This window comes from Gopherus evgoodei, chromosome 2 (genome assembly GCF_007399415.2).
Source record: "Gopherus evgoodei ecotype Sinaloan lineage chromosome 2, rGopEvg1_v1.p, whole genome shotgun sequence".
Taxonomy (NCBI): Eukaryota; Metazoa; Chordata; order Testudines; family Testudinidae; genus Gopherus; species Gopherus evgoodei.
The window spans coordinates 140,316,908-140,337,826 of NC_044323.1; the positions used below are offsets into that span (position 1 = coordinate 140,316,908).

At 42.8% G+C, this 20,919-nt stretch overlaps 1 protein-coding gene across 1 annotated transcript in view; it reads right to left on the minus strand.

The window, feature by feature from the left end:
* The window catches only part of CDH18 (cadherin 18), a 1,009,618-nt gene that overhangs the window by 225,230 nt on the left and 763,469 nt on the right, over positions 1-20,919 (minus strand). Inside the window, 1 exon segment of the mRNA XM_030551747.1 lies at positions 14,603-14,722. Coding sequence (XP_030407607.1) covers positions 14,603-14,722 — 120 coding nt within the window.

Consider the following 20,919-nt stretch of genomic DNA (forward strand, 5'->3'; position numbering starts at 1 on the left):
ATTTCCAAGGATACCTCAAAGAAAAAAAAACAAAAAACCCGCTCATGGAATATAGTTCTTAAATCTCCTGTAGAAAATGTGAAATGGTCATTGGGTCAGGCCAATTTGTTTACCTACCACATCCACAGGTTCAGCCAATCACAGCTCCCATTGGCTGAGGTTTGCTGCTCTAGGCCAATGGCAGCTGTGGGAAGCAGCGGCCAGCACATGCCTTGGCCTGCGCCACTTCCCACAGCCCCCATTGGCACAGAGCGGCAAACCATAGCCAGTGGGAGTTGCGATCAGCTGAACCTGCGGACACAGAAGGTAAACAAACCAGCCCAGCCTGCCAGGGTGCTTACCCTGGTGGACCGCATGCCAAAGGTTGCCGATCCCTGTTTTAGCATAAGTGGAGTTGCATGCTCTGTTAGTAACATATGTCACTCATAGAGAAGACCTTGACTGACATGGTCATTCTTCAGCATGACCTCTTTTAGACACCACAAAGCAGAAATCAGTCAAGTATAATAATACATTTGGATTATGTACTGAAGGGTGTAAGTAAATGGTCTGAGGTATAATTGTAAGTAAGACTTTCAAGACTCTCTATACTTGCTTGCATAATATAAATAGAATTTATCTTTAGTAAAATTCCATTTTTCTTGTAACAATTCTTGCAGAGTTCTTAAGGTTTAAATATTGAGCTACAAAGTTTTAGGGCCATTTGACATTTCAAGACAGTAGTACAATATAATAGGCCAGATCAAGAATTTACTCAGTCCATTTCAATGGGCAGCACTCAGCTGTGGAGTTGTAAAAGATTCAAAGTTCCCTCCCTGCTCTAATGTGGAAGTAATATAAGATACTTATATAGTCTCTATTGCCTTAGTTTCTGAGCACCTCACATTTTTTAACATATTTATCCTCACAACACCCCTATAAGCAGGAGAGTACTATTATCCCCATTTTACAGATGGGGAACTGAAGAACAGAAAGAGGTGACTTGTTCAAGGTCACAGAAGGAAATTGATGCAGAAGAAAGAATTAGATGCAGATCTTCTAAATCGTATGCTATTGTCAACCAGCCTCCATACCAACAGCCAATTATGAGCCCTAACAAACAGGCTTGGATTTAGCTTTTGCTTAGGTCAGTAAGGAATGTACTTATGCCAAATTTATATTAGACGTTTAAACTGAAATGTTCACACAAGAGAGTTTCACCATTGTAATTAAATTGATTTCTTAATGGAAACCAAACAGGATAGTCTCTATTCAAAAGAATAAATGGACACAAATCAGACATCAAGAATTGTAACATTCAAAAACCAGTAGGAGAGCACTTCAATCTCTTTGGACACTCAACAACAGACTTAAAGGTGGCAATTCTTCAACAACAACAACAACAAAAAAAAACCTTCAAAAACAGACTTCAATGAGAAACTACAGGACTGGAATTAATTTGCAAAGTGGACATCATCAAATTAGGCCTGAATAAAGACTGGGAGTGGCTGGGTCACTACAAAAAAGAATTTTCCCTCTGCTGATACTCACACCTTCTTGTCAACTATTGGAAATGGGCGACGTCCACCTTGATTGCATTGGCCTAGTTGGCACAACAAAAGTAATTTTCCCTCTCTTGATATTCACTCCTTTGTGTAAACTGTTGAGAATAGGCCACTTCCACCTTAACTGAATTGGCCTCGTTAGCATTGTTCTCCTACTTGGTAATGCAATCCCATCTTTTAATGTGCTGTAATATATATACCTGCTTACTGTATTTTTCAGCCCATGCTGATGAACTCGGGTTTAGCTCACAAAAGCTTATCCCAAATACATTTGTTAGTCTCTATAGTGCCACAAGGACTCCTTGTTGTTTTTGCTGATACAGACTAACGTGGCTACCACTCTGAAACCTAAGAGGACACAGTTATGTGGGTGCAAATTTCTCTGCAGTCAAGGCTGTCATAAACAGATAGTTAAGGGTTAATGTCTCTTTTCCCTGTAAAGGGTTAACAAACAGGGAACCAAACACCTGACCAGGGGACCAATCAGGAGACAAGATACTTTCAAATCTCAGTGGAGGGAAGCCTTTGTTTGTGTTTTTTGGGTTTGGCTTTGTTCTCTCTGGGCTTTGAGAGTGACCACATGTATCTACAGGCTCTCTAATCTTCTATTCCAATTTTGTAAGTAGAAAGGTAGATGTCGGTATAGTCTTTTTATTTGTTTTTCTTTATTTGCAAATGTGTATCTGGCTGGTAGAGGTCTAATGTGTATTTGGCTAAAAGTATTTTAAATTGTATTTCTGCTGGAGGAGGCTGTTTCTCCAATTTCTAGAAGCTGACAGACCCTGTAATATTCCATCTTGAATTTACAGTGATTTTCTTTATTCTTTTTTTCTTTTATTAAAAGTTTTGCTTTTAAGATCTGTCTGATTTTTCCCCTTGTTGCGGCTCAAGGGAATTGAATCTGTACTTAACAGGGAAGGAGAAGGGTGGAATCCCTTTGTTTTAGATTCACGGAGTTTGAATCTGTAGTGCCTCTGGGTGAGGGGAAAAGGAGGGGGGAAGGTAATATTCCTCTCTGTGTGGTGATTCAAGGAGTTTGAATCACGGTGATCTCCTAGTGTATCCAAGGCGGGAAAGAGCTGGGGGGGAAGAAAGGAGGGAAGAAGGGAAATGGTTTATTCCCCATTGTTGTGAGACTCAAGGAATTTGGGTCTTGGGGTCCCCAGGGAAGGTTTTGGGGGAGACCAGAGTTTATCAGGCACTCTACTCTAAGTCCTGATTGGTAGCAGCACTACAGGGTCTAAGGTGGTAATTAAGCTTAACGGAATTCATGCTAGTACCCATATTTTGGACGCTAAGGTTCAGAATTGGGAATTATACTATGACAAAGGCTTCAAACTGTAAGCTCTTCGGAATGTAGACTGTGTTTTCATGACCTGTGGATGTACAGCACTGAACACTATGGGGCCCTGATCAGGACCCATAGGTGATACTAATACTAAAAATGAATAATAAATCAAAAATATAGTGCTCTGCCCTTTCTGTAGTGTGTTGTGCTCTGTGGCTGACCTCTGCATGGAAACAAAGGGATGCTGTACCCCCTTGTTCAAAAGCCACAATCCTGCCTAATGTGATCATAAACATCAAAAACATGAAGAACAAAATCACACCACCGAAAACTACAAAGACTCAAGTACTCACCCCATTTCAGCTTACTTAAAAAGGCAGCGCTAGTGGTAATATAGGCACATTAATAGTTGTACTCATTTTATATCGATATCCTCTCTCTAAAATAGAAATACAACTATGACTGTGCCTGTACTATTAGCACTGCATTTTTAAGTGAGCTGAAATGGGGTGAGCACTTAAGTCTTTGTAGCATACATGTGTCTTTATAGCAATACTGTGATTATAAATTATTCTTGTTAATAAGTACCATATATTACTGTTATGCAGCATGATTTAACATGTAAAAATATGTGTGTGTGTATATATATATATATATACATACACACACACAAATTTTATAAGTTCTACAGTATTCATTTGGTTTGTGACCTAGTATCAAGTGCTGTTTGTCCCTCTCCTCCCCTCCCCTGTGCCCCAGTGAATTGTAAATACATTTTTGTAAAATAATTCTTCAAAGATTTTGATACCACAAAATCTAAGTGCTGTCTGCAAACTAGGGGTAAGTATATTGCTCTACACAAAATAGAAGTGACCATATGTTATAAATCACAGGGACAGCCAGTTTGGCACACATGACACATCCTTATGCTTGGAAGTACCTGCACCTCCCTTCTTTGTATCGGCACATTTTAATATCATTATTATTGCACTCTCAGTAAAAGAACCAGTCTAGAGATGTTGCAAATGAGTGATTTCTTATGAGGAATGCTTGAAGCCATTGCAATTTTATTGCATTCTTGAAAAACACAAAATGAGGCCACTTCTCTCATACATTGGTTATATTCGTTTTCAGAAATATTATCTCACAAATATTTTGCTTTATAATTTAAACTTCTAAACTAATATTTTCAAAAACAACAATAATTGACCTATGATTACGAATGTTGGTGTATTGTTGCCACCCAGTTCCAACCAGCCAGTCATTTTAAAGTACAATTCCTGTGTAATCTGAATATTTAACTTTTCTTCCTGACATGTTCAGAGACATTGGTTCAAGAATAAATGCATTTCCCCTGCATCAATTTCTGTATTTCAAATTAGCATCAAGAGTCAGATTTTCATAACACAAATTTCAGCATTTTTAATGGATACAAGACAAACTGTTAGTGTGAAAAAGATATATTCTATCATTGTACTAGTCTCAGTAAATTGCTAATACTGCACACTGCATATTTTTAATGAAGTTCATCAAGTATGTCTGCATATCGGTTTCATATTTCTCATACCATTGAATGAATGATTAAAGTTATTTGTGGAGTAATACGCTCAAGAAAATATACTAGTAACTTCTATGGGCTTTTGATCATGTCCTATACAGCAAGATATCTGTATTGTACAGTCAATCTATAGAGTTTTCCAGCTTATCCACTTATTTTTATATAAAAAAGACAGTGTTTTGATGTGGAGCTTAATTAGCAGAGATGGTTCCAAATCAAAAGACTGGATTCAAAATTTCCCAAATATTAGGAAAGTTGGAATCTGAAAATCGTAACTCAGCTGTCTACTTGTCATGAACTATAGAACAAGCAAGTACAAATGTCAAAAAGTATTTGAAAAGCATTTCTTGATTCTTCAAAAAGTTCCACCAATAATACCAGAATTATTTTTTTAAAATGCTATTTTGCTGTAATATATGTATTAATTTATTTGTTCTATAACCATTCATATCACTGATAATTTAATTACCTTAAAATGTCATTATTTATAATATGGTGGTGGTGGTGGGGCGTCTATTACCCTAGGATTCCCTATATATCAGTCACATCCAGGTGCCACATCAAGCTGATACAGGTTAATTCTGCTAACATAACCTGGGATCTAAAAATAAATCTCTTCAGTTTCTCCTTCTTTCAAGAGCACCAGTAATAAATATTCTATACTCAGAATATAGATGATCATTTGCTGAAGATGTGAAGCAAGACAGAAAAGAGTCCAGTTCAATTTTCCACAGCAGTACTACTAAGAGTAATACGTAAATAAATAATAATACTTAAAAACTTATAGAGCACATTTTTGTAACCAAAGCATGTTATAAACCTTAAGCTTCAATAGTAGTTGGCTGTGGTTAAGTTTCCACTTGAGGCAGGAGTCTGGCATTCCTCTGCCTTGATGAAAACTAAATTATTTGCCTGAAAATTTTGCACACAATATTTTACCAAGGAAGGAGTCTAGTTTTATTTATTTAATTATTTACATATTTATTTATTTATTTGAGGGTAGCTAAGCAAATGCCTTAAGACATAAACATTAAAAAATGTGAAACCTGTTTGAATTTTTGAAAGTCTAACTTAAAAAAAAACAAAAAAAAATCCACCGTTGATCAAATATTTCAAATTTGTTTTATTCTCTTCATTGACAATTATTTTTTATTCTCTTCAGCTCTGACAACTTCTAAAAGTGTGATGGTTTAATTTTTGAGTTATTTGATACCATACTTCTGAGAAGTCCAGAACTGGAGTCTTTGAATTGTAAATTGCATAGCACTGAGTTCAATCTATCTGTAGTTACAAGCAGTGTACTTTTTAGAGTCGGTATTCACAACAGATAGCTAGCTATACAAGATTTAAGATGTCTCTAGCCAAAGACTCCAAGAAACTTTAAGAATTGTGACAGGGACCCTGTGGGTTTCAGTAACAGTTGCATGGACTCCTGGGGAGTTTATGAGATTCTCTCTCTTTCTCTCCCCTCCAGTTTTTATCAAATTCATCTACATTTAATTTTTGTATATCATTATTTTATATGTTAAGTTATAAGCTAAGAGAATGGCCAGATAAAATCTTCATTAAGATAGAGTAGAAGAAAGACCTGAAGAAAAGTGACCTTTTGTAAAGTTGTAAAGAACAGAAATGATTGAAAATCTGAAAGTTCTGAATTAAGATTTTACAAAGACTGTCAAACAGTTCATATTCTCCTGCTTTCTCACTGACTATCCTACATCTGGATTAAAAACACCTTAAAGCCACACATTATACCTTTTTCTTCATTTTCCAGTATCTTAATTTTCCCATTGAATAATAACAAACTCAGCATACTGGTGTTATCGGAACTACCTGCCTTTCTCCAATTTTCTCTGCAATCCCATATTTCCAAGATAGTAAAGAAGTCATAATATTTTCACATCTTATCATCTACATAAAGCCTTGAAACTGCTTAAGTTTATAAGGCCAATCCTTATCAAGGCTTCAGAAATTAACAATGTCAAATCTACTCTCATCCAGTTTCTGAGTACAAAGACCACTACAACTATCTTATTCTCGTTCCTGATGTGGAATGACTTTCAAACATCCATACACAACCTCCACTATGAGCCATCCATTGGCTACGTAATGGCTCCAGTTTACAGAATATCTCATTCTCCAAAATGAATTAGATTGAACATTGCCTTAGAATGACAAAATAAAGTAGAAATATAGATGGCAAAAATGAGAATTATAGTTAACACAGATGTGATCTGATATCATTTGGATGGTGCATAATGTGGTGGGGTACAGAGATGAGAAAGTTTGGGTAAAAGACGGTTACTCACCTTTGTAACTGTTGTTTTTCGAGATGTGTTGCTCATATCCATTCCAGTTAGGTGTGCACGCCGCGCGTGCACATTCGTCGGAAAACTTTTACCCTAGCAACTCAGTGGGCCGGCAGGTCGCCCCCTAGAGTGGCGCCATCATGGCGCTTGATATATACCCCTGCCGGCCCACCCGCTTCTCAGTTCCTTCTTGCCGGCTACTCCGACAGTGGGGAAGGAGGGCGGGGGGGAAATGGATATGAGCAACACATCTCGAAGAACAACAGTTACAAAGGTGAGTAACCGTCTTTTCTTCTTCGAGTGATTGCTCATATCCATTCCAGTCAGGTGAATCCCAAGCCTTACGTAGGCGGTGGGGTCGGAGTGAAATGTGGCAGAATGAAAACTGCTGAGCCAGAGGCTACAGCCTCTCTTGACTGTTGAACCAGGGCATATTGCGAAGCAAAGGTATGGACCGAGGACCAATGGAGCTGCGCGACAGATCTCGTGGGTAGGAACACGAGCCAGCAAGGCGGCAGATGAAGCCTGAGCCCTGGTAGAGTGTACGATGATGTGGCTTGGGGAAATATGAGCCAAATCATAACAAGTGCGGATGTACGCCATCACCCAAGATGAGATCCTCTGAGAGGAAAACAAGCAAGCCCTCCCTTTGGCCCGCTACCGTGACAGGGCTGGGGCACCTTACGAAATGGTTCTGTCAGCGCAATATAAATGCGAGCACTCCACAGATGTTCAAGGAGTGCAATGGTTGTGCCCATTGCGTTGAGCTGTGGGTAACATGAAAGGCCGAAACCACCTTAGGGAGGAAAGCCGGGTGCGGTCATAACTGCACCTTGTCTCTGTGAAACCTAGTGTACAGCGGAACCACCGTAAGAGCTCTGAGCTCGGAGACCCGTCTGGCCGATGTAACAGCTACGAGGAAAGATGTCGTCCAAGACAAGTATAGCAGAGGGCCAGTCGTGGACGGCTCGACTGGGGGAGACATAAGTCTGGTTATAACTAGGTTGAGGTCCCAGGTTGGGGCTGGGCGGCACACCCGAGGGTGCAAGCGCTCCAAGCCCTTGAGGGACCTCGAACTCATAGAGCGTGAGAACACGGAACGTCCACCTTAGCCTGGCTGAAAGGTAGAGATGGCTGCTGAGTGTATCCTCAGCGATGATACTGCCAGGTCCTGCCGCTGAAGGCCAGAGGCAGGCCAAATAGAGGGGATCGAGACCTCAGCAGGAGCAAGATCGAGCGTATTGCAGCTGTAGAAGAACGCTTCCACCTGGCCCGGTACGTTGACCAGGTGGAAGGCTTCCTGTCACCCCGGCTCAGTTACACAGCAGCCACACCGTGAGGCGAAGAGGCTGCAGGTCCGAGTGACGAAGCCTGTTGTTGCCCTGAGTGATGAGGTCTGGGTGGGGTGGCAGGGTAACTGGGTCTGTTATTGACAGGCCGAGCAACGTGGTATATCAGTGCTGCCTGGACCACTCTGGAGTGATCATGATGATGCGCGCTCTGCCCCTGCGGAGTTTGAGCAGGACCTAATGAACCAGTGGGAACAGTGGGAAGGCATAACGAAGTTGGCCTTTCCCCGGCACCAGGAATGCGTCCAAGATCGATCCCGAGGAGAGACCTTGGAAGGAGCAGAACATCTGGCATTTTCTGCTTCCGCGGTGAGCGAACAGGTCTATGTGAGGAAACATCTCCACTTCTGGAAAGCAGAACGCCTCACAAGGGGCAGAGTGATCAGTCGTAAGACAGGAAAGACCTGCTGAGTCAAAGCGCCAAGACGTTCCGAACGCCTGGGAGAAAGGACGTCACCAGCTCCATCGAGTGGGCCATGCAAAAGTCCCGGAAATGGATGGCCTCCTGACAAAAAAGGGGGGGGAGGACCATGTCCCTCCCTGGATATTCATGAAGCACATGGCCATTGTGTTGGCTGTAAACACCGAGATACAACGGCCTCGCAGCTGCCGCTGGAACCCCTGGCACGCCAGGCGGACTACTCTCATTTTTGGGGCATTGATGTGGAATGCCAGCCCCCGAGAAGACCAAAGGCCTTAAGCTCAGAGGTGACTACCATGACCATCGGCTCCCTGTCCGGGTGGTACGCCGAGGTGAGCCGGACTTGGAGAGGACGGAGGTGGAGCTTGGCGTGTTTGGTTACAAACTTGCGGGCAACCATGGACTCAGGAGACTGAGACAAGTACGAGCCGAGGTCGTTGGGAAAGCCTGCAGACCTCAGATGATTGTTGCCATCGCCTAAAACCGCAGTTGTGATAAGCAGGCTCCGGCTAGGTAGGAGACCAGGATAGCCCCTAGGAAGTCCAACCTCTGCGTGGGAACCAGAGTGGATTGCTCTATAGTAATCATCAGGCCTTGACCTGTGAATAACACCGTGACGATGCCCACGCGCTGAGTGGTTTGTGTCTCAGAGTCTCCTCGGATAAGCGAATCATCCAGATACGGAAAAACGCATATCCGACATCAGCGAAGGTAGGCGGCGACTATGGCCGTAAACCAGAAGTACTGACAGTTGGCTAGAAAGCGGAGGTATCTCCTGTGCGGAGGGAAGATGGCGTTGCGAAAGTACGCGTCCTTCATATCCAGGGCGGCATAGTAGCCCCCAGGAGGCAAGGATGGAATAATGGTTCCCAGGGATACCGTGCGGAACTTCAACCTTATCCTAAACCGGTTGAGTCCGTGCAGGACTAGGAAGGTCTGAGACCTGCGTTCGAGTGGGGGACTAGGGCATAATGGGGGTAAAACCCCTTGCCCCTTTCGTCCGGTGAAGGGGGACAGGGCTGGAACAAATTAGAGGTGGTACCTATGCTCCACCATGTGCAGGACCCAGCGATCTGAAATTAACTGGGGCCATGCCAGGAGAAAGCGGGATTGGGATCCCGGCCTGTGACTGGTACACCGCCCTCAGGCGCACCTTGGAAGGTTCGTCTTTGGTCTCAGTGGTAATTGCGAGGGACCTTGACCTTGGCTCTTTAGGGGTCCTGACGTTCGTCTGCGACCACCTTGGCTTCGCTGTTTGCCAAAGTCCTGTCTCTGGCTAGGCACAGAGTATGGCAGCTGGGGACAGAAAAGGCCTGCGCTTGGTCGCTGGCATATGCATGCTGAGAGAGTGCATTAGGACCTTATTGTCCATCAGGCTTCGCAGCCTGGGTCTGTCCTTGCCGCGAAGAGGCCTGTACCAACAAAGGGTAAATCCTGAATGGCATACTGCAGCTCTGGCCGGAAGTTTGAAACCTGAAGCCATGAGATGCACCTCATGGCGACACCAAAGGCCAGAGTCCTGGCTGCAGAGTCTGCTGCGTCCAACGAGGCCTGGAGGGACGCTCTGGGTACCTTTTTCCCCCCGTCCTCCAAGACGGCAGCGAACTCTTGGCGGGAGTTTTGAGGGAGAAACTCCATAAACTAAACTACCTTCACCCAGGTGCTACAATTATCGCAGCTAAGCAAGGCTTGTTGCTTTGCTACCCAGAGCTGCAGGGCCTCTGCAGAGTACACCTGGCGGCCAAGCAGGTTCATTCGCCAAGCCTCTTTCGGTTTCGGGGCTGGCGCTCGCTGGCCATCGTATCAGAATCGTGGTCCTGAGCATAAGATCTGCGCATGTGGGATGACACAGATGCGTGTCCGGATGACCATGGAGGTACTAAAAGAAGGCACAGGCAGAGTCTCTGACTCTATCGGACCTTGCCCAACTCGGCACCGGGGACTGGCACCGGGAGGCGCACCGGTACCTGGAACGAGATCCAGACCCGCAACCAGAACGGTGCCGGGAGGTCGACCGAGATCTCGAGGCTCGGGGAGAGGCTACAGGAGTCAAGGTACCTGTCGCGGTGCCGGGAGTCGGAACGGTGCCGATAGCGGCTCGGCGAACGGGATACAGACCGGTGCAGCGAGTGCAACCAGTACCGATGAGGAAAACAGCACCGGGACTGTAAGTGGTGTCGGGCGTGCCGACAGGACCTGTAGTGACTGCGGGACCGTGATCATGAACAGTGCCGCTCTGCTGTGCTGACAGAGGACGGTCACATGAAGAGACTGTATTACCCGCACCGGCGGTGCCGGGGTCAGGCAGCATCGACTCTGTCATGGCAATGAGATCCCTCGCCGCTGGTAATGTCTCCGGCGTGAAGGGAACAGCAGGCTCAACCACAGTGCATACTGGGGAGCTGTCAGGCACCTGATTCGACGGCCCTCGTGGGACCGGGATCGACGGTACCGAGGTCGTCAGAGCTTCGGTAGGTGTCGGTGCCGGGCGATCCGAGTTAGATGAGCTGTCTGGCTACGGTGCCGTCGGCACGGAAGCAGCAGGAGCAATAAGCTCAACCACGGCGCGTGCCAGGGAGCCGTCAGGCACCGGGTTCGACGGCCCTTGTGGGACTGGAATCAATGGTGCCGATGTTGTCGGTGCCTCCGAGGTGTCGGTGCCGGGCAATCCGACTTAGACGAGCTCTCCGGCTGTGGTGCCGTTGGCACGGAAGCAGCAGGAGCAGTAGCTCAACCACGGCGCGTGCCGGGGAGCCATCCGGCACCGGATTCTATGGCCCTTGTGGGACGAGGATCGACGGTGCCGACGTTGTCGGTGCTGCAGCAGGTGTCGGTGCCGGGCGACCCGACTTAGACGAGCCCTCTGGCTGCGGTGCCGTTGGCACGGAAGCAGCAGGAGCAGTAGCTCAACCACGGCGCGTGCCGGGGAGCCATCAGGCACCGGATTCTACGGCCCTTGTGGGACCGGGATCGACAGTGCTGACGTCGTCGGTGCCGCAGCAGGTGTCGGTGCCGGGCGATCCGACGTAGACGAGCTCTCTGGCTGCGGTGCCGTTGGCACGGAAGCAGCAGGAGCAGTAGCTCAACCACGGCGCGTGCCGGGGAGCCGTCAGGCACCGGATTCTACAGCCCTTGTGGGACCGGGATCGACGGTGCCGACGTCGTCGGTGCCGCAGCAGGTGTCGGTGCCGGGCGATCCGACTTAGACGAGCTCTCTGGCTGTGGTGCAGTTGGCACGGAAGCAGCAGGAGCAGTAAGCTCTACCATGGCGCGTGCCGGGGAGCTGTCAGGCACCGGATTCAATGGCCCTGGGGGACTGGAATCGACGGTACCGATGTCGTCGGTGCCTCTGCAGGTGCCGGTGCCGGGCGATCCGACTTAGACGAGCTCTCTGGCTGCGATGCAGGTGGTACGGAAGCAGCAGGAGCAGGGGGCTCAACCACGGCGCGTGCCGGGGAGCCGTCAGGCACCAGCAGGAATCGTAGGCTTTCTCGACCTCGAAGGAAGGGAGCGGTGCCGAGTCGACTTCGGTGGCGGCGACGGCCGGTGCCAAAAGGCCGTGGCAGTACCGGCGAGGTCCGGTGCCGAGGAGGCGCTTCTGCCAGCCGCTTGATCATCGCTCGGCGCCTAAGGTGGAGGGGTAAGTGAAAGTCCCGCTCCTTTTTGTTCTCGGCTTAAAAGCCTTGCAAATGGGGCACTTAGCTGTCAAGTGTGATTCCCTGAGGCACTTCAAACAGGAGCCGTGTGGATCTCCCTTCGGCATCGGCTTCTGGCAGGCCGAGCCCATTTTAAAACCCGGTGAGCCGTGCATGGGCTCCGGCACCAGGTTCATGGAAGGGGCTACTTCCTGAACCCCGCTAACAATTACTAAACTAACTATGTTAGCAAAGAAAAACGTATAAGTATACAAATATATATATAAAAGGATTATAACTGCATAACTATATACGAGAACTATGAGTAGCTAGGGAAGTGGAGGTCAGCTAAGCCGCGCTCCACTGTTCCAACGACCGACACGGGCGGTAAGAAGGAACTGAGGAGCGGGTGGGCCGGCAGGGGTATATATCAAGCGCCATGATGGCGCCACTCTAGGGGGCGACCTGCCGGCCCCCTGAGTTGCTAGGGTAAAAGTTTTCCGACGAATGTGCACGCGCGGCGCGCACACCAAACTGGAATGGATATGAGCAATCACTCGAAGAAGAACCTTAACTCTGAATTTCCATTTTTTTTCTTAAGTTTTTTTTTTAAATACAATCTACTTATAAACAATCTTACTCTATAATGCCTACATTAATACAATTCTAAAAAAAATCAGATATCAAACACATCAGAATGCTTGGCCAAATGAATACGGATATGCTGTCACCTTTATAACAAACTGAATTCAATTTTCTTTCTAAAGGAACTGATACATCTATGCGCACGCGCGCGCACACAAGCGCACACACACACTTGTATCTAGTTGTCTAAATTCAATACTGGAAAGATTTCATTCTCAACCCTCTAAATCAGAAGATGACTCCTCCCCACTGGAAGCTACATGAGCAACTTGAAGTATTACAAGCCTCATGAATGTATTTCTTGGTACCCTGGATCAGTTTTGCTGGATAAAAGTTAGCAAGCTCTTGTTATTGTTTTAACAAGTTCATCAAGAAATGATGTAGGGAGGGAATTCTCCCTCTCTGAAATCTTTGTGTTTATTTATATTTTATATTGTGGCAGCAAAATGGGCTGTGAAATTCCTGGATCCAGCCACCATAGGAATGGATTAGAGACCACCTCTGCAAATCCCAGGCTAGGGAATGTGGGGGGGGGGCACCACAATAGTGGATTCCGGGTGGCATTGCTGCCCACAGGCAACATGGCTTAGACTCCTCAAATATAGGGCTGCCTAAAATACACCCATAGTTGCCTGAAACCTCAGGGCAAGAAAAGATGATATAACACCACCTTAATCCCCCTCTCCTGGCTGGGAGGTTTGTGCTACATCTCTTATAGACACTGCACAAAATCGCATGTTTCTATTTGAGTCTACAGGTTTCTCATCTTGAAACATGTCCAGGAGAATTAGAACCCATTGTTCCTGATAAAAATACTTTGTTTTATAATCACCAATCTCCAGATTCAGATACTCTTACCCCACAACACAGTGAATTTACTCCTCCAGCAGTTGAGCATATGGAAAGCAACATACACACAATCACATACATTCACATGTAACATGCCTACTGTGAATATATATGAATATAAAGTGTCTTTGAATTTATTTCATGTCATACAATTTCAAAAGTATTATTTTTTTCTGTCATAAATAATAGTTGTGATCTCTTTGCTCCATAGCAAAATTTTACTGGCTTATGAGGGTTTGTTTTTGGAGGGGGTGAGAAAAGAAAAACAAGAATTATTAAATTCACCTGAAGTGAATACTGTATTAAATTAAACAGCCTTGTTATTAAAGATAAAAAATCATGTTAAACAAAACGTCTGTCATCAAACATAGACAAGTTAATGGGATTCAGGAAATTCAAGCAATATTAAACACTCCTCTTGGTAGACATTTCTTACTCTTTCTAATGAGCTATTTGAATTTCTTATTCTTTTATGCTTTTATGTATTTTTTTGGCAGGTGGGGGAAGCATAAATGATGCACAGAGCTTAAACTTGATCATTTCAGATCATTCTACTCTTTGAGTCATACAGAACACATTTTCAGTGTAATGACAATATTGCAGTTTTAGAAATACAAACATAATATTTGTTTCTTATGGTATGTGTGTTGAAGCTCACATTCAATAATACTGCTAAGCCTGTCCTACAGGCAAGACAAAACATTTAAAATAATAATTTAATAGAGACAATTGAGTGGTTTGCCGAGCCTACACCTGGAAGTACAAAAACATGATACTCCACTTTGGCTGAATGGTTCATATCACGACTCCTTGAAGAATTAATTCTATACATAGACATTTCATTAGAATGTATAGTACAAAATTGCAATTCTCATAGCTCAAAGGATGTTCAAGTCAATGGTAGAATTTAATAGGAGGAAAAAAATCTTTCATATGTTGGGTTACTATCCACCAGATTGCAATCTATCAGGTGCATCAAACTGTAAGAAATATAAAGTGCCCACCTGTTTTAGGATCAACAGAGAAGTATGGCTGTCCCTGAAGAATACTGTATACCACCCGGGCACTGTTCCCATAGGTAGGGTCATCTGCATCTGTAGCTGTCACTTGTAGAACAGAGGTACCTGTGCATCCAGGAAAACAAGGTTTAGTTGATAAAAGTTCTAGATCTGCTGTCAAGCTTGTATATACAATTATTTTTAAACGCACTTCCACAATTTAGTAGTTTTTTCCTTCAAAAATCCCTTCTTTCTAGCTAGAGAAGGGATCAAATTACAGAATTGCTTCTCCATCTTCCATCTGTCCATATTTTTAAAGTGTTATCACCTTAGTATCTAACGGCAAAAAAATTATGGATGTTAAGATTTGGGGTTTTCTTTCAGCTCATTATGTAAAGATAGCAGCAATTTCAAAATTCATATCCAGATAAAGATTTTGAACCCCAAAGTTATATATGTTGGGATAAGACCACCATTTACTGCAGATACTAATCTTGAAAGACATATTCATTTTAAATCACACCTATGGAGCTCCAGATATCAATAAAAGGTATAAAATTACTTTACTTTAAAGTACTTTAAAAATTAAAGTATAGAAATCAGAAGACTCCAAAGAACAAAAACTTAAATCTAAAACTGCTTTCTACAAGACTATCAATGGAATTTCAGAGACAGAATTCCAGCATTAACAGAAACATCTGGGAGCAGCCTTCTTGCTGTGGTTAACAGATATTTGTAAGAAAATATAAGTTGCAACTCCTACTATGTCATAAGGTGGAATAGGGTTATTGTCATAAACAGATAGCTAAGGGTTAATGTCTCTTTCACCTGAAGCACCTGACCAGAGGACCAATCAGGAAACCGGATTTTTTCAACTTTGGGTGGAGGGAAGTTGTGTCTGAGTCTTTGTTTTCTGTCTGCCTGCTTTCTCTGAGCTTTTGGAGAAGTAGTTTCTACTTTTTAATCTTCCGTTTCTAAGTGTAAGGACAAAGAGATCAGATAGTAAGTTATATGGTTTCTTTCTTTGGTATTTGCATGAATATAAGTGCTGGAGTGCTTTGAGTTGTATTCTTTTTGAATAAGGCTGTTTATTCAAGATTCTTTTAAGCAATTGACCCTGTATTTCGTCACATTAATACAAGAGAGACCATTTGTATATATTTTCTTTCTTTTTTGTATAAAGCTTTCTTTTAAGACCTGTTAGAGTTTTTTCTTTACTTCAGGGAAATTGAGTCTGTACTCACCAGGGAATTGGTGGGAGGAAGAAATCAGGGGAGATCTGTGTGTGTTGATTTGCTAGCCTGATTTTGCATGTCCTCTGGGTGAAGAGGAAAGTGCTTTATTTGTTTCCAGGACTGGGGAACGGAGAGGGGGAGTCACTCTGTTTGGATTCACAGAGCTTGTGTCTGTGTATCTCTCCAGGAGCACCTGGAAGGGGGAAAGGATTATTTCCCGTTGTTGTGAGACTCAAGGGATTGGGTCTTGGGGCCCCAGGGAAGGTTTTCAGGGGACCAAAGTGCCCCAAACACCTCAAATTTCTTGGGTGGTGGCAGCAAGTACCAGGTCCAAGTTGGTAACTAAGCTTGGAGGTTTTCATGCTAACCCCCATATTTTGGACGCTAAGGTCCAAATCTGGGACTAAGGTTATGACAGTTATGAACTACACTCTCGAGATATTAGACTATGAATTGCTGTGTAAAGTGCAGCAGAGAAGTTTGTGATGGCTAAGTTGCAATAAAGAAATTTGAAATTTACTGTAATTTCTTCAGTAAATATTTGATTATGAATCTTTTTTTTTTTTTTGCTATGTCATTTGGATACTATTTCAAGAAATCGGTTAGTGGAAGGAGGGTAAAGTTCTGGAGATTCATTCTTTGTCCTTCTCCTGCAGGCATCCTCACAGGTTCCTATTGCCACACATAGAATTGGCCAGTATCAACGAGGAGCTCAAAGAATTGTAACGTTGGAATAGACCATTAGCTCATTTCTACTGTTATCATACATCTGGCAGTGATATTTGAGGCCTATGGCTCTGATCTTACAGATACTTATGCACCATGAATTGAACTGTTTGAGGTCAATGAGACTCAAAGTCATAGTCAAGTAAGCAAGTGAGTCTTTGCAGGATCAGGACCCTATAGTGCAATGTTATATCCTGGACATAAAAATTCCTTTCTACTTCCAAGCTGGTGATTAGCATATTCCCTATAAGATTGAGAATTGCTATCCTATGTAGTTGTTAATTCTACTCATGTAAATAATTTGAATATATGGGAAAAGAGTGAAATTTAAGAATATCTTGTTTAATTTGAAAAGTTAAATATAGCTCAAACAGCCGATAATGACCTATTTATTTTTATCCAAGTTTTAATAACCTATATAGAAATGTAACAGATACACTGGCATGCAATTATTTTAGGTTCAACATGACTGAATTATTTTTGAAGTACAATAAACTGAAAAGAGAAATACAATGTTTCCTTAAACTGTTATTGAAATCCATATGGCCATTTTTACTGTGATGCTCATACTTAACGTTCATAGTACGAGTTTCACGCAAATCACGACAGTTAACTTCAACTAATAGACAAATGTCACCTCCCTCTGTTTTACAACTTGCCTACAACCTGAATAATGAACTTCCACCCTCTTCAGCAATAATATAAACATCAACATGAAAAAAGACTATCTTCTCTGTACCCTAGTATAGTCTAAAATCTCTGCTGACTATACACTTTCTATATTAATTTATTTATATTTTTTTATTAATGGACTTATTATTTTATTTTGAAGTATTATATTATTTCATTTGGGCCACCATCAACGCCAGGACACAGGAACAAAGTGATTTTATTAATTTCTATGTATATACTAACCAAAACCACCTCCCCACCTAGGCAGCTTCTACAGATATTTCAAACATGGTAAAAACTGCATCTCTTCCTACTCGCAAAAACAGTAATTATCAGCAACTGCCTACCATGTCAAAACATATTAGCCCTGACATCTTCTCCAAACCTTGGAAAATATATGAGCTTTGAAGAAGTCTCTGCACATCAATGGATATGGACTTTTTCAGAAGGCATAGGAGGAGTAAGGTCCAAAGCTGATGTTATTTCATTGCAAACACCCACAGTCCCTCTCTCTTTTAAACAGAGGAGTATACAAGTTGAGTGCCTCTGATGATCACTGCTATGAGGATCTAAAACAGGAAGGCATCTGGAGGACCAGAAGTTTGATCCTGTAAGATGCCAAACACTCTTTACCAATCCAGCAAAACACTTAAGCATGTGTTTAAGTTTACAGACATGAATAGTCCCAGTGACTCTGTGAGTGGAAGGTGAAGGCCTGGGAATAAGTGGGGATGAAGAGTAAAGAATAGTAAGTGGCCAGTATGGCTCCCTCAAGAGCTCTTTAATGACCTGAAAATCAAAAAGGTTTCCTACAAAAACATAGAAACATGGGCAAATTTCTAAGGATGAGTGCAAAAGAATAGTGCACACATGCAGGACAAAATCAGAAAGGCTAAGGAACACAAGCTGCACCTGGCAAGGAACATAAAAGACAATAGGAAAAAAAGTTCTCTAAAAACATTAGGAGCAACTGAATGAGGAAGGAAAATGTAGGACCAAGGAGGAAAGGAGAGCTGATAATGGACAACACCAAGAAGGTTGAGGTGTTTAAACCCATTTTGCAACATTCCTCACTAAAAAGATAAATAGTGAACTGGTACTTAACACAATATTAATAACAAAGAAGAAGGAGAACAAGCCAGAACAGGAAAAGAACAGGTTACAATGTAGTTAGATAAGTTAGATGTATTCAAGTCAGAAAAGTGAGAGTGTGATGAAATTCACTCTAGGGTGAATAAGAAACAAGTAAAAGCAACCTCAGAACAAATTAATATTATCTTTGAAACTCATGGAGAATAGGTGAGGTCCCAGAGGACTGGAGAAGGGCAAACATAGCACCTATCATTTAAGAAAGGAACTAAGAGGACCTGGGAAATTACGGACCACTCAGCCAAAGTTCAATACCTGGAAAGATATTGGAACAAATTATTAAACAGCCATTATGTAAATACATTGAAGATAAAATGTTTATGAGTGATAGCCAACACAGATTTGCCAAGAAGAAATCATGCCAAACCATGATTTCCTCAGTTGACAGAATTACTGGCATAATGGATAGGGAGGGATGGGCTGAGAAGGGATATATCTTCATTTTAGTAGGCTTTTGAAATAGTCCCACATGATATTCTCACAAGCAAACTATGGAAATCTGTTTTAGATTAAATTACTATAAAACTGGAGCAAAACTGGTTGAAAGACTGTACTCAAAGAATAGTTATCAATGGTTTTCTATCGCACTAGGAGGGCATATCTAGTGGGATACATCAGGAATCTGTCCTGGGCCTGGTAGTATTTAATGTTTTCACTAAATTACTTAGATGATTGAGCGGAGACTATACTTATGAAATTTGGAGATGACACCAAGCTAGGAGAAGCTAAAAGCACTCTGGAGGACAGGATTCAAATTCAAAACAACTTTGGAAAAATTGGAGAATTTGTCTCAAATCAACAAGATAAAATTCAATAAAGACAAGGGCAAAATAGTACACTTGGGAAGGAAAAATCAAATGCATAACTACAAAATGAGGAATAGCTGGCTAAGTGGTAGCACTGATGAAAAGGATCTGGAGGTTACAGTGGATCACAAACTGAATATAAGTCAACAATATGATGCAGTTATGAAAAAAGGCTAATATGATTCTGGGGTGTTTTAACAGGAGGGTCACATGCAGGACATAGGAGGTTAAAAACTGGGTCCGTGTAGCCTTGAGACTAAGAAGACTGAGGAGGTACCTGATAACAGTCTTCAAATATGTTAAGGGTTGTTATAAAGAGGGCCATGATCAGTTGTTCTCTGTGTCTGCTGAAGATTGGACCAGGGGCGGCTCTAGGTATTTTACCGCCTCAAACACGGCAGGCAGGCTGCCTTTGGCGGCTTGCCTGCGGGAGATCCCTGGTCCCGCGGATTCAGCGGCACACCTGCGGGATGTCCGCTGAAGCCGTGAGACCAGCGGACCCTCCGCAGGCATGCCGCCAAAGGCAACCTGCCTGCCGCACTTGCAGCAACCAGCAGAGCGCCCCTGGTGGCTTGCCGCCCCAGGCTTGGTGTGCTGGTGCCTGGAGCCGCCCCTGGGTTGGACAAGTAGTAATGGGCTTAATCTGCAGCAAGGAAGATTTATGTTAGATATTAGGGGGAAACATTCTAACTGTATGGTTAGTTAAGCACTGGAATAGATTTCCAAGGAACATTATGGATTCCTTATCCTTGGAGATTTTAAAGAAAAATAGGTTAGATAAACAACTGTCAGAAATGGTGTAGGTATACTTTGTCCTGCCTCTGTGCTGGAGGTGGTCTAGATGACCTCTTGAGATCCATCCCAGCCCTCCATTTCTACAATTCTTTGAGTTAACTAAAAAATGCCTTTTTTGTATCTAAGAAAAACAACAAAACTGAGAAAAAATTAACAAATGAAAAAAGTTATTTCATTTTCAGATAACGTTAAAATTGGTGAAGCATGGCCTATTTAGCATTGCAGGGTTGAGATCGAGCACGAAACATGTCGGCCCCCAAAAGTCCTTTTTTGGAAATTAATACACTGATAAAAGAGTCATAGATGAAGTATGATGATGATTCTATACCAAGAAGACATCATAGTTTAAAATAATCTAGGCATTTTTATTATTTATTCATAAAGATAAATAAATATGCATTTATGCTTATTTATTTATAGTTTAATTTTTATTTGCTGTTAGAAAGGAACAAAAAATGAAAAATAAAGACTTTTTAGAATGCATATTCAGGACCTTTTATCAAATTACACAGTTGGAATCCAAATGTTATGGGATTGCTGCAAAATTACTGTTTTCTTGTGCAGAATGAAATTCAAGTGGTATCTTGTTGGCTGTTGCTGTTTCATAATCCTTAAGAATTCCTTTGAGAATTCAGCCCAGTTCAGTTCATGTAGGTAGGCAGGTACTCCCAGCCTTCAGAAATCTTCACTTTATTCTCACTTCTTAAAGTTTTTGTTCAACATTGAACCATCTGAGATTTTAACAATGCAGCTAACCACAGCAAATCATGCATACCGATTTGCATTCTGAGCAGATATTTACATTTTATTAAACTTCCTCATTAAATGTTAAAGATTTGTCTGCAGAGAGACAGACTGTTATCCTCTTCAGATTTTCTTCTCTAGGTAACTTTACAATATTCTGATTGCAAAGATACTAATATATTGCTACAGTTCTGAT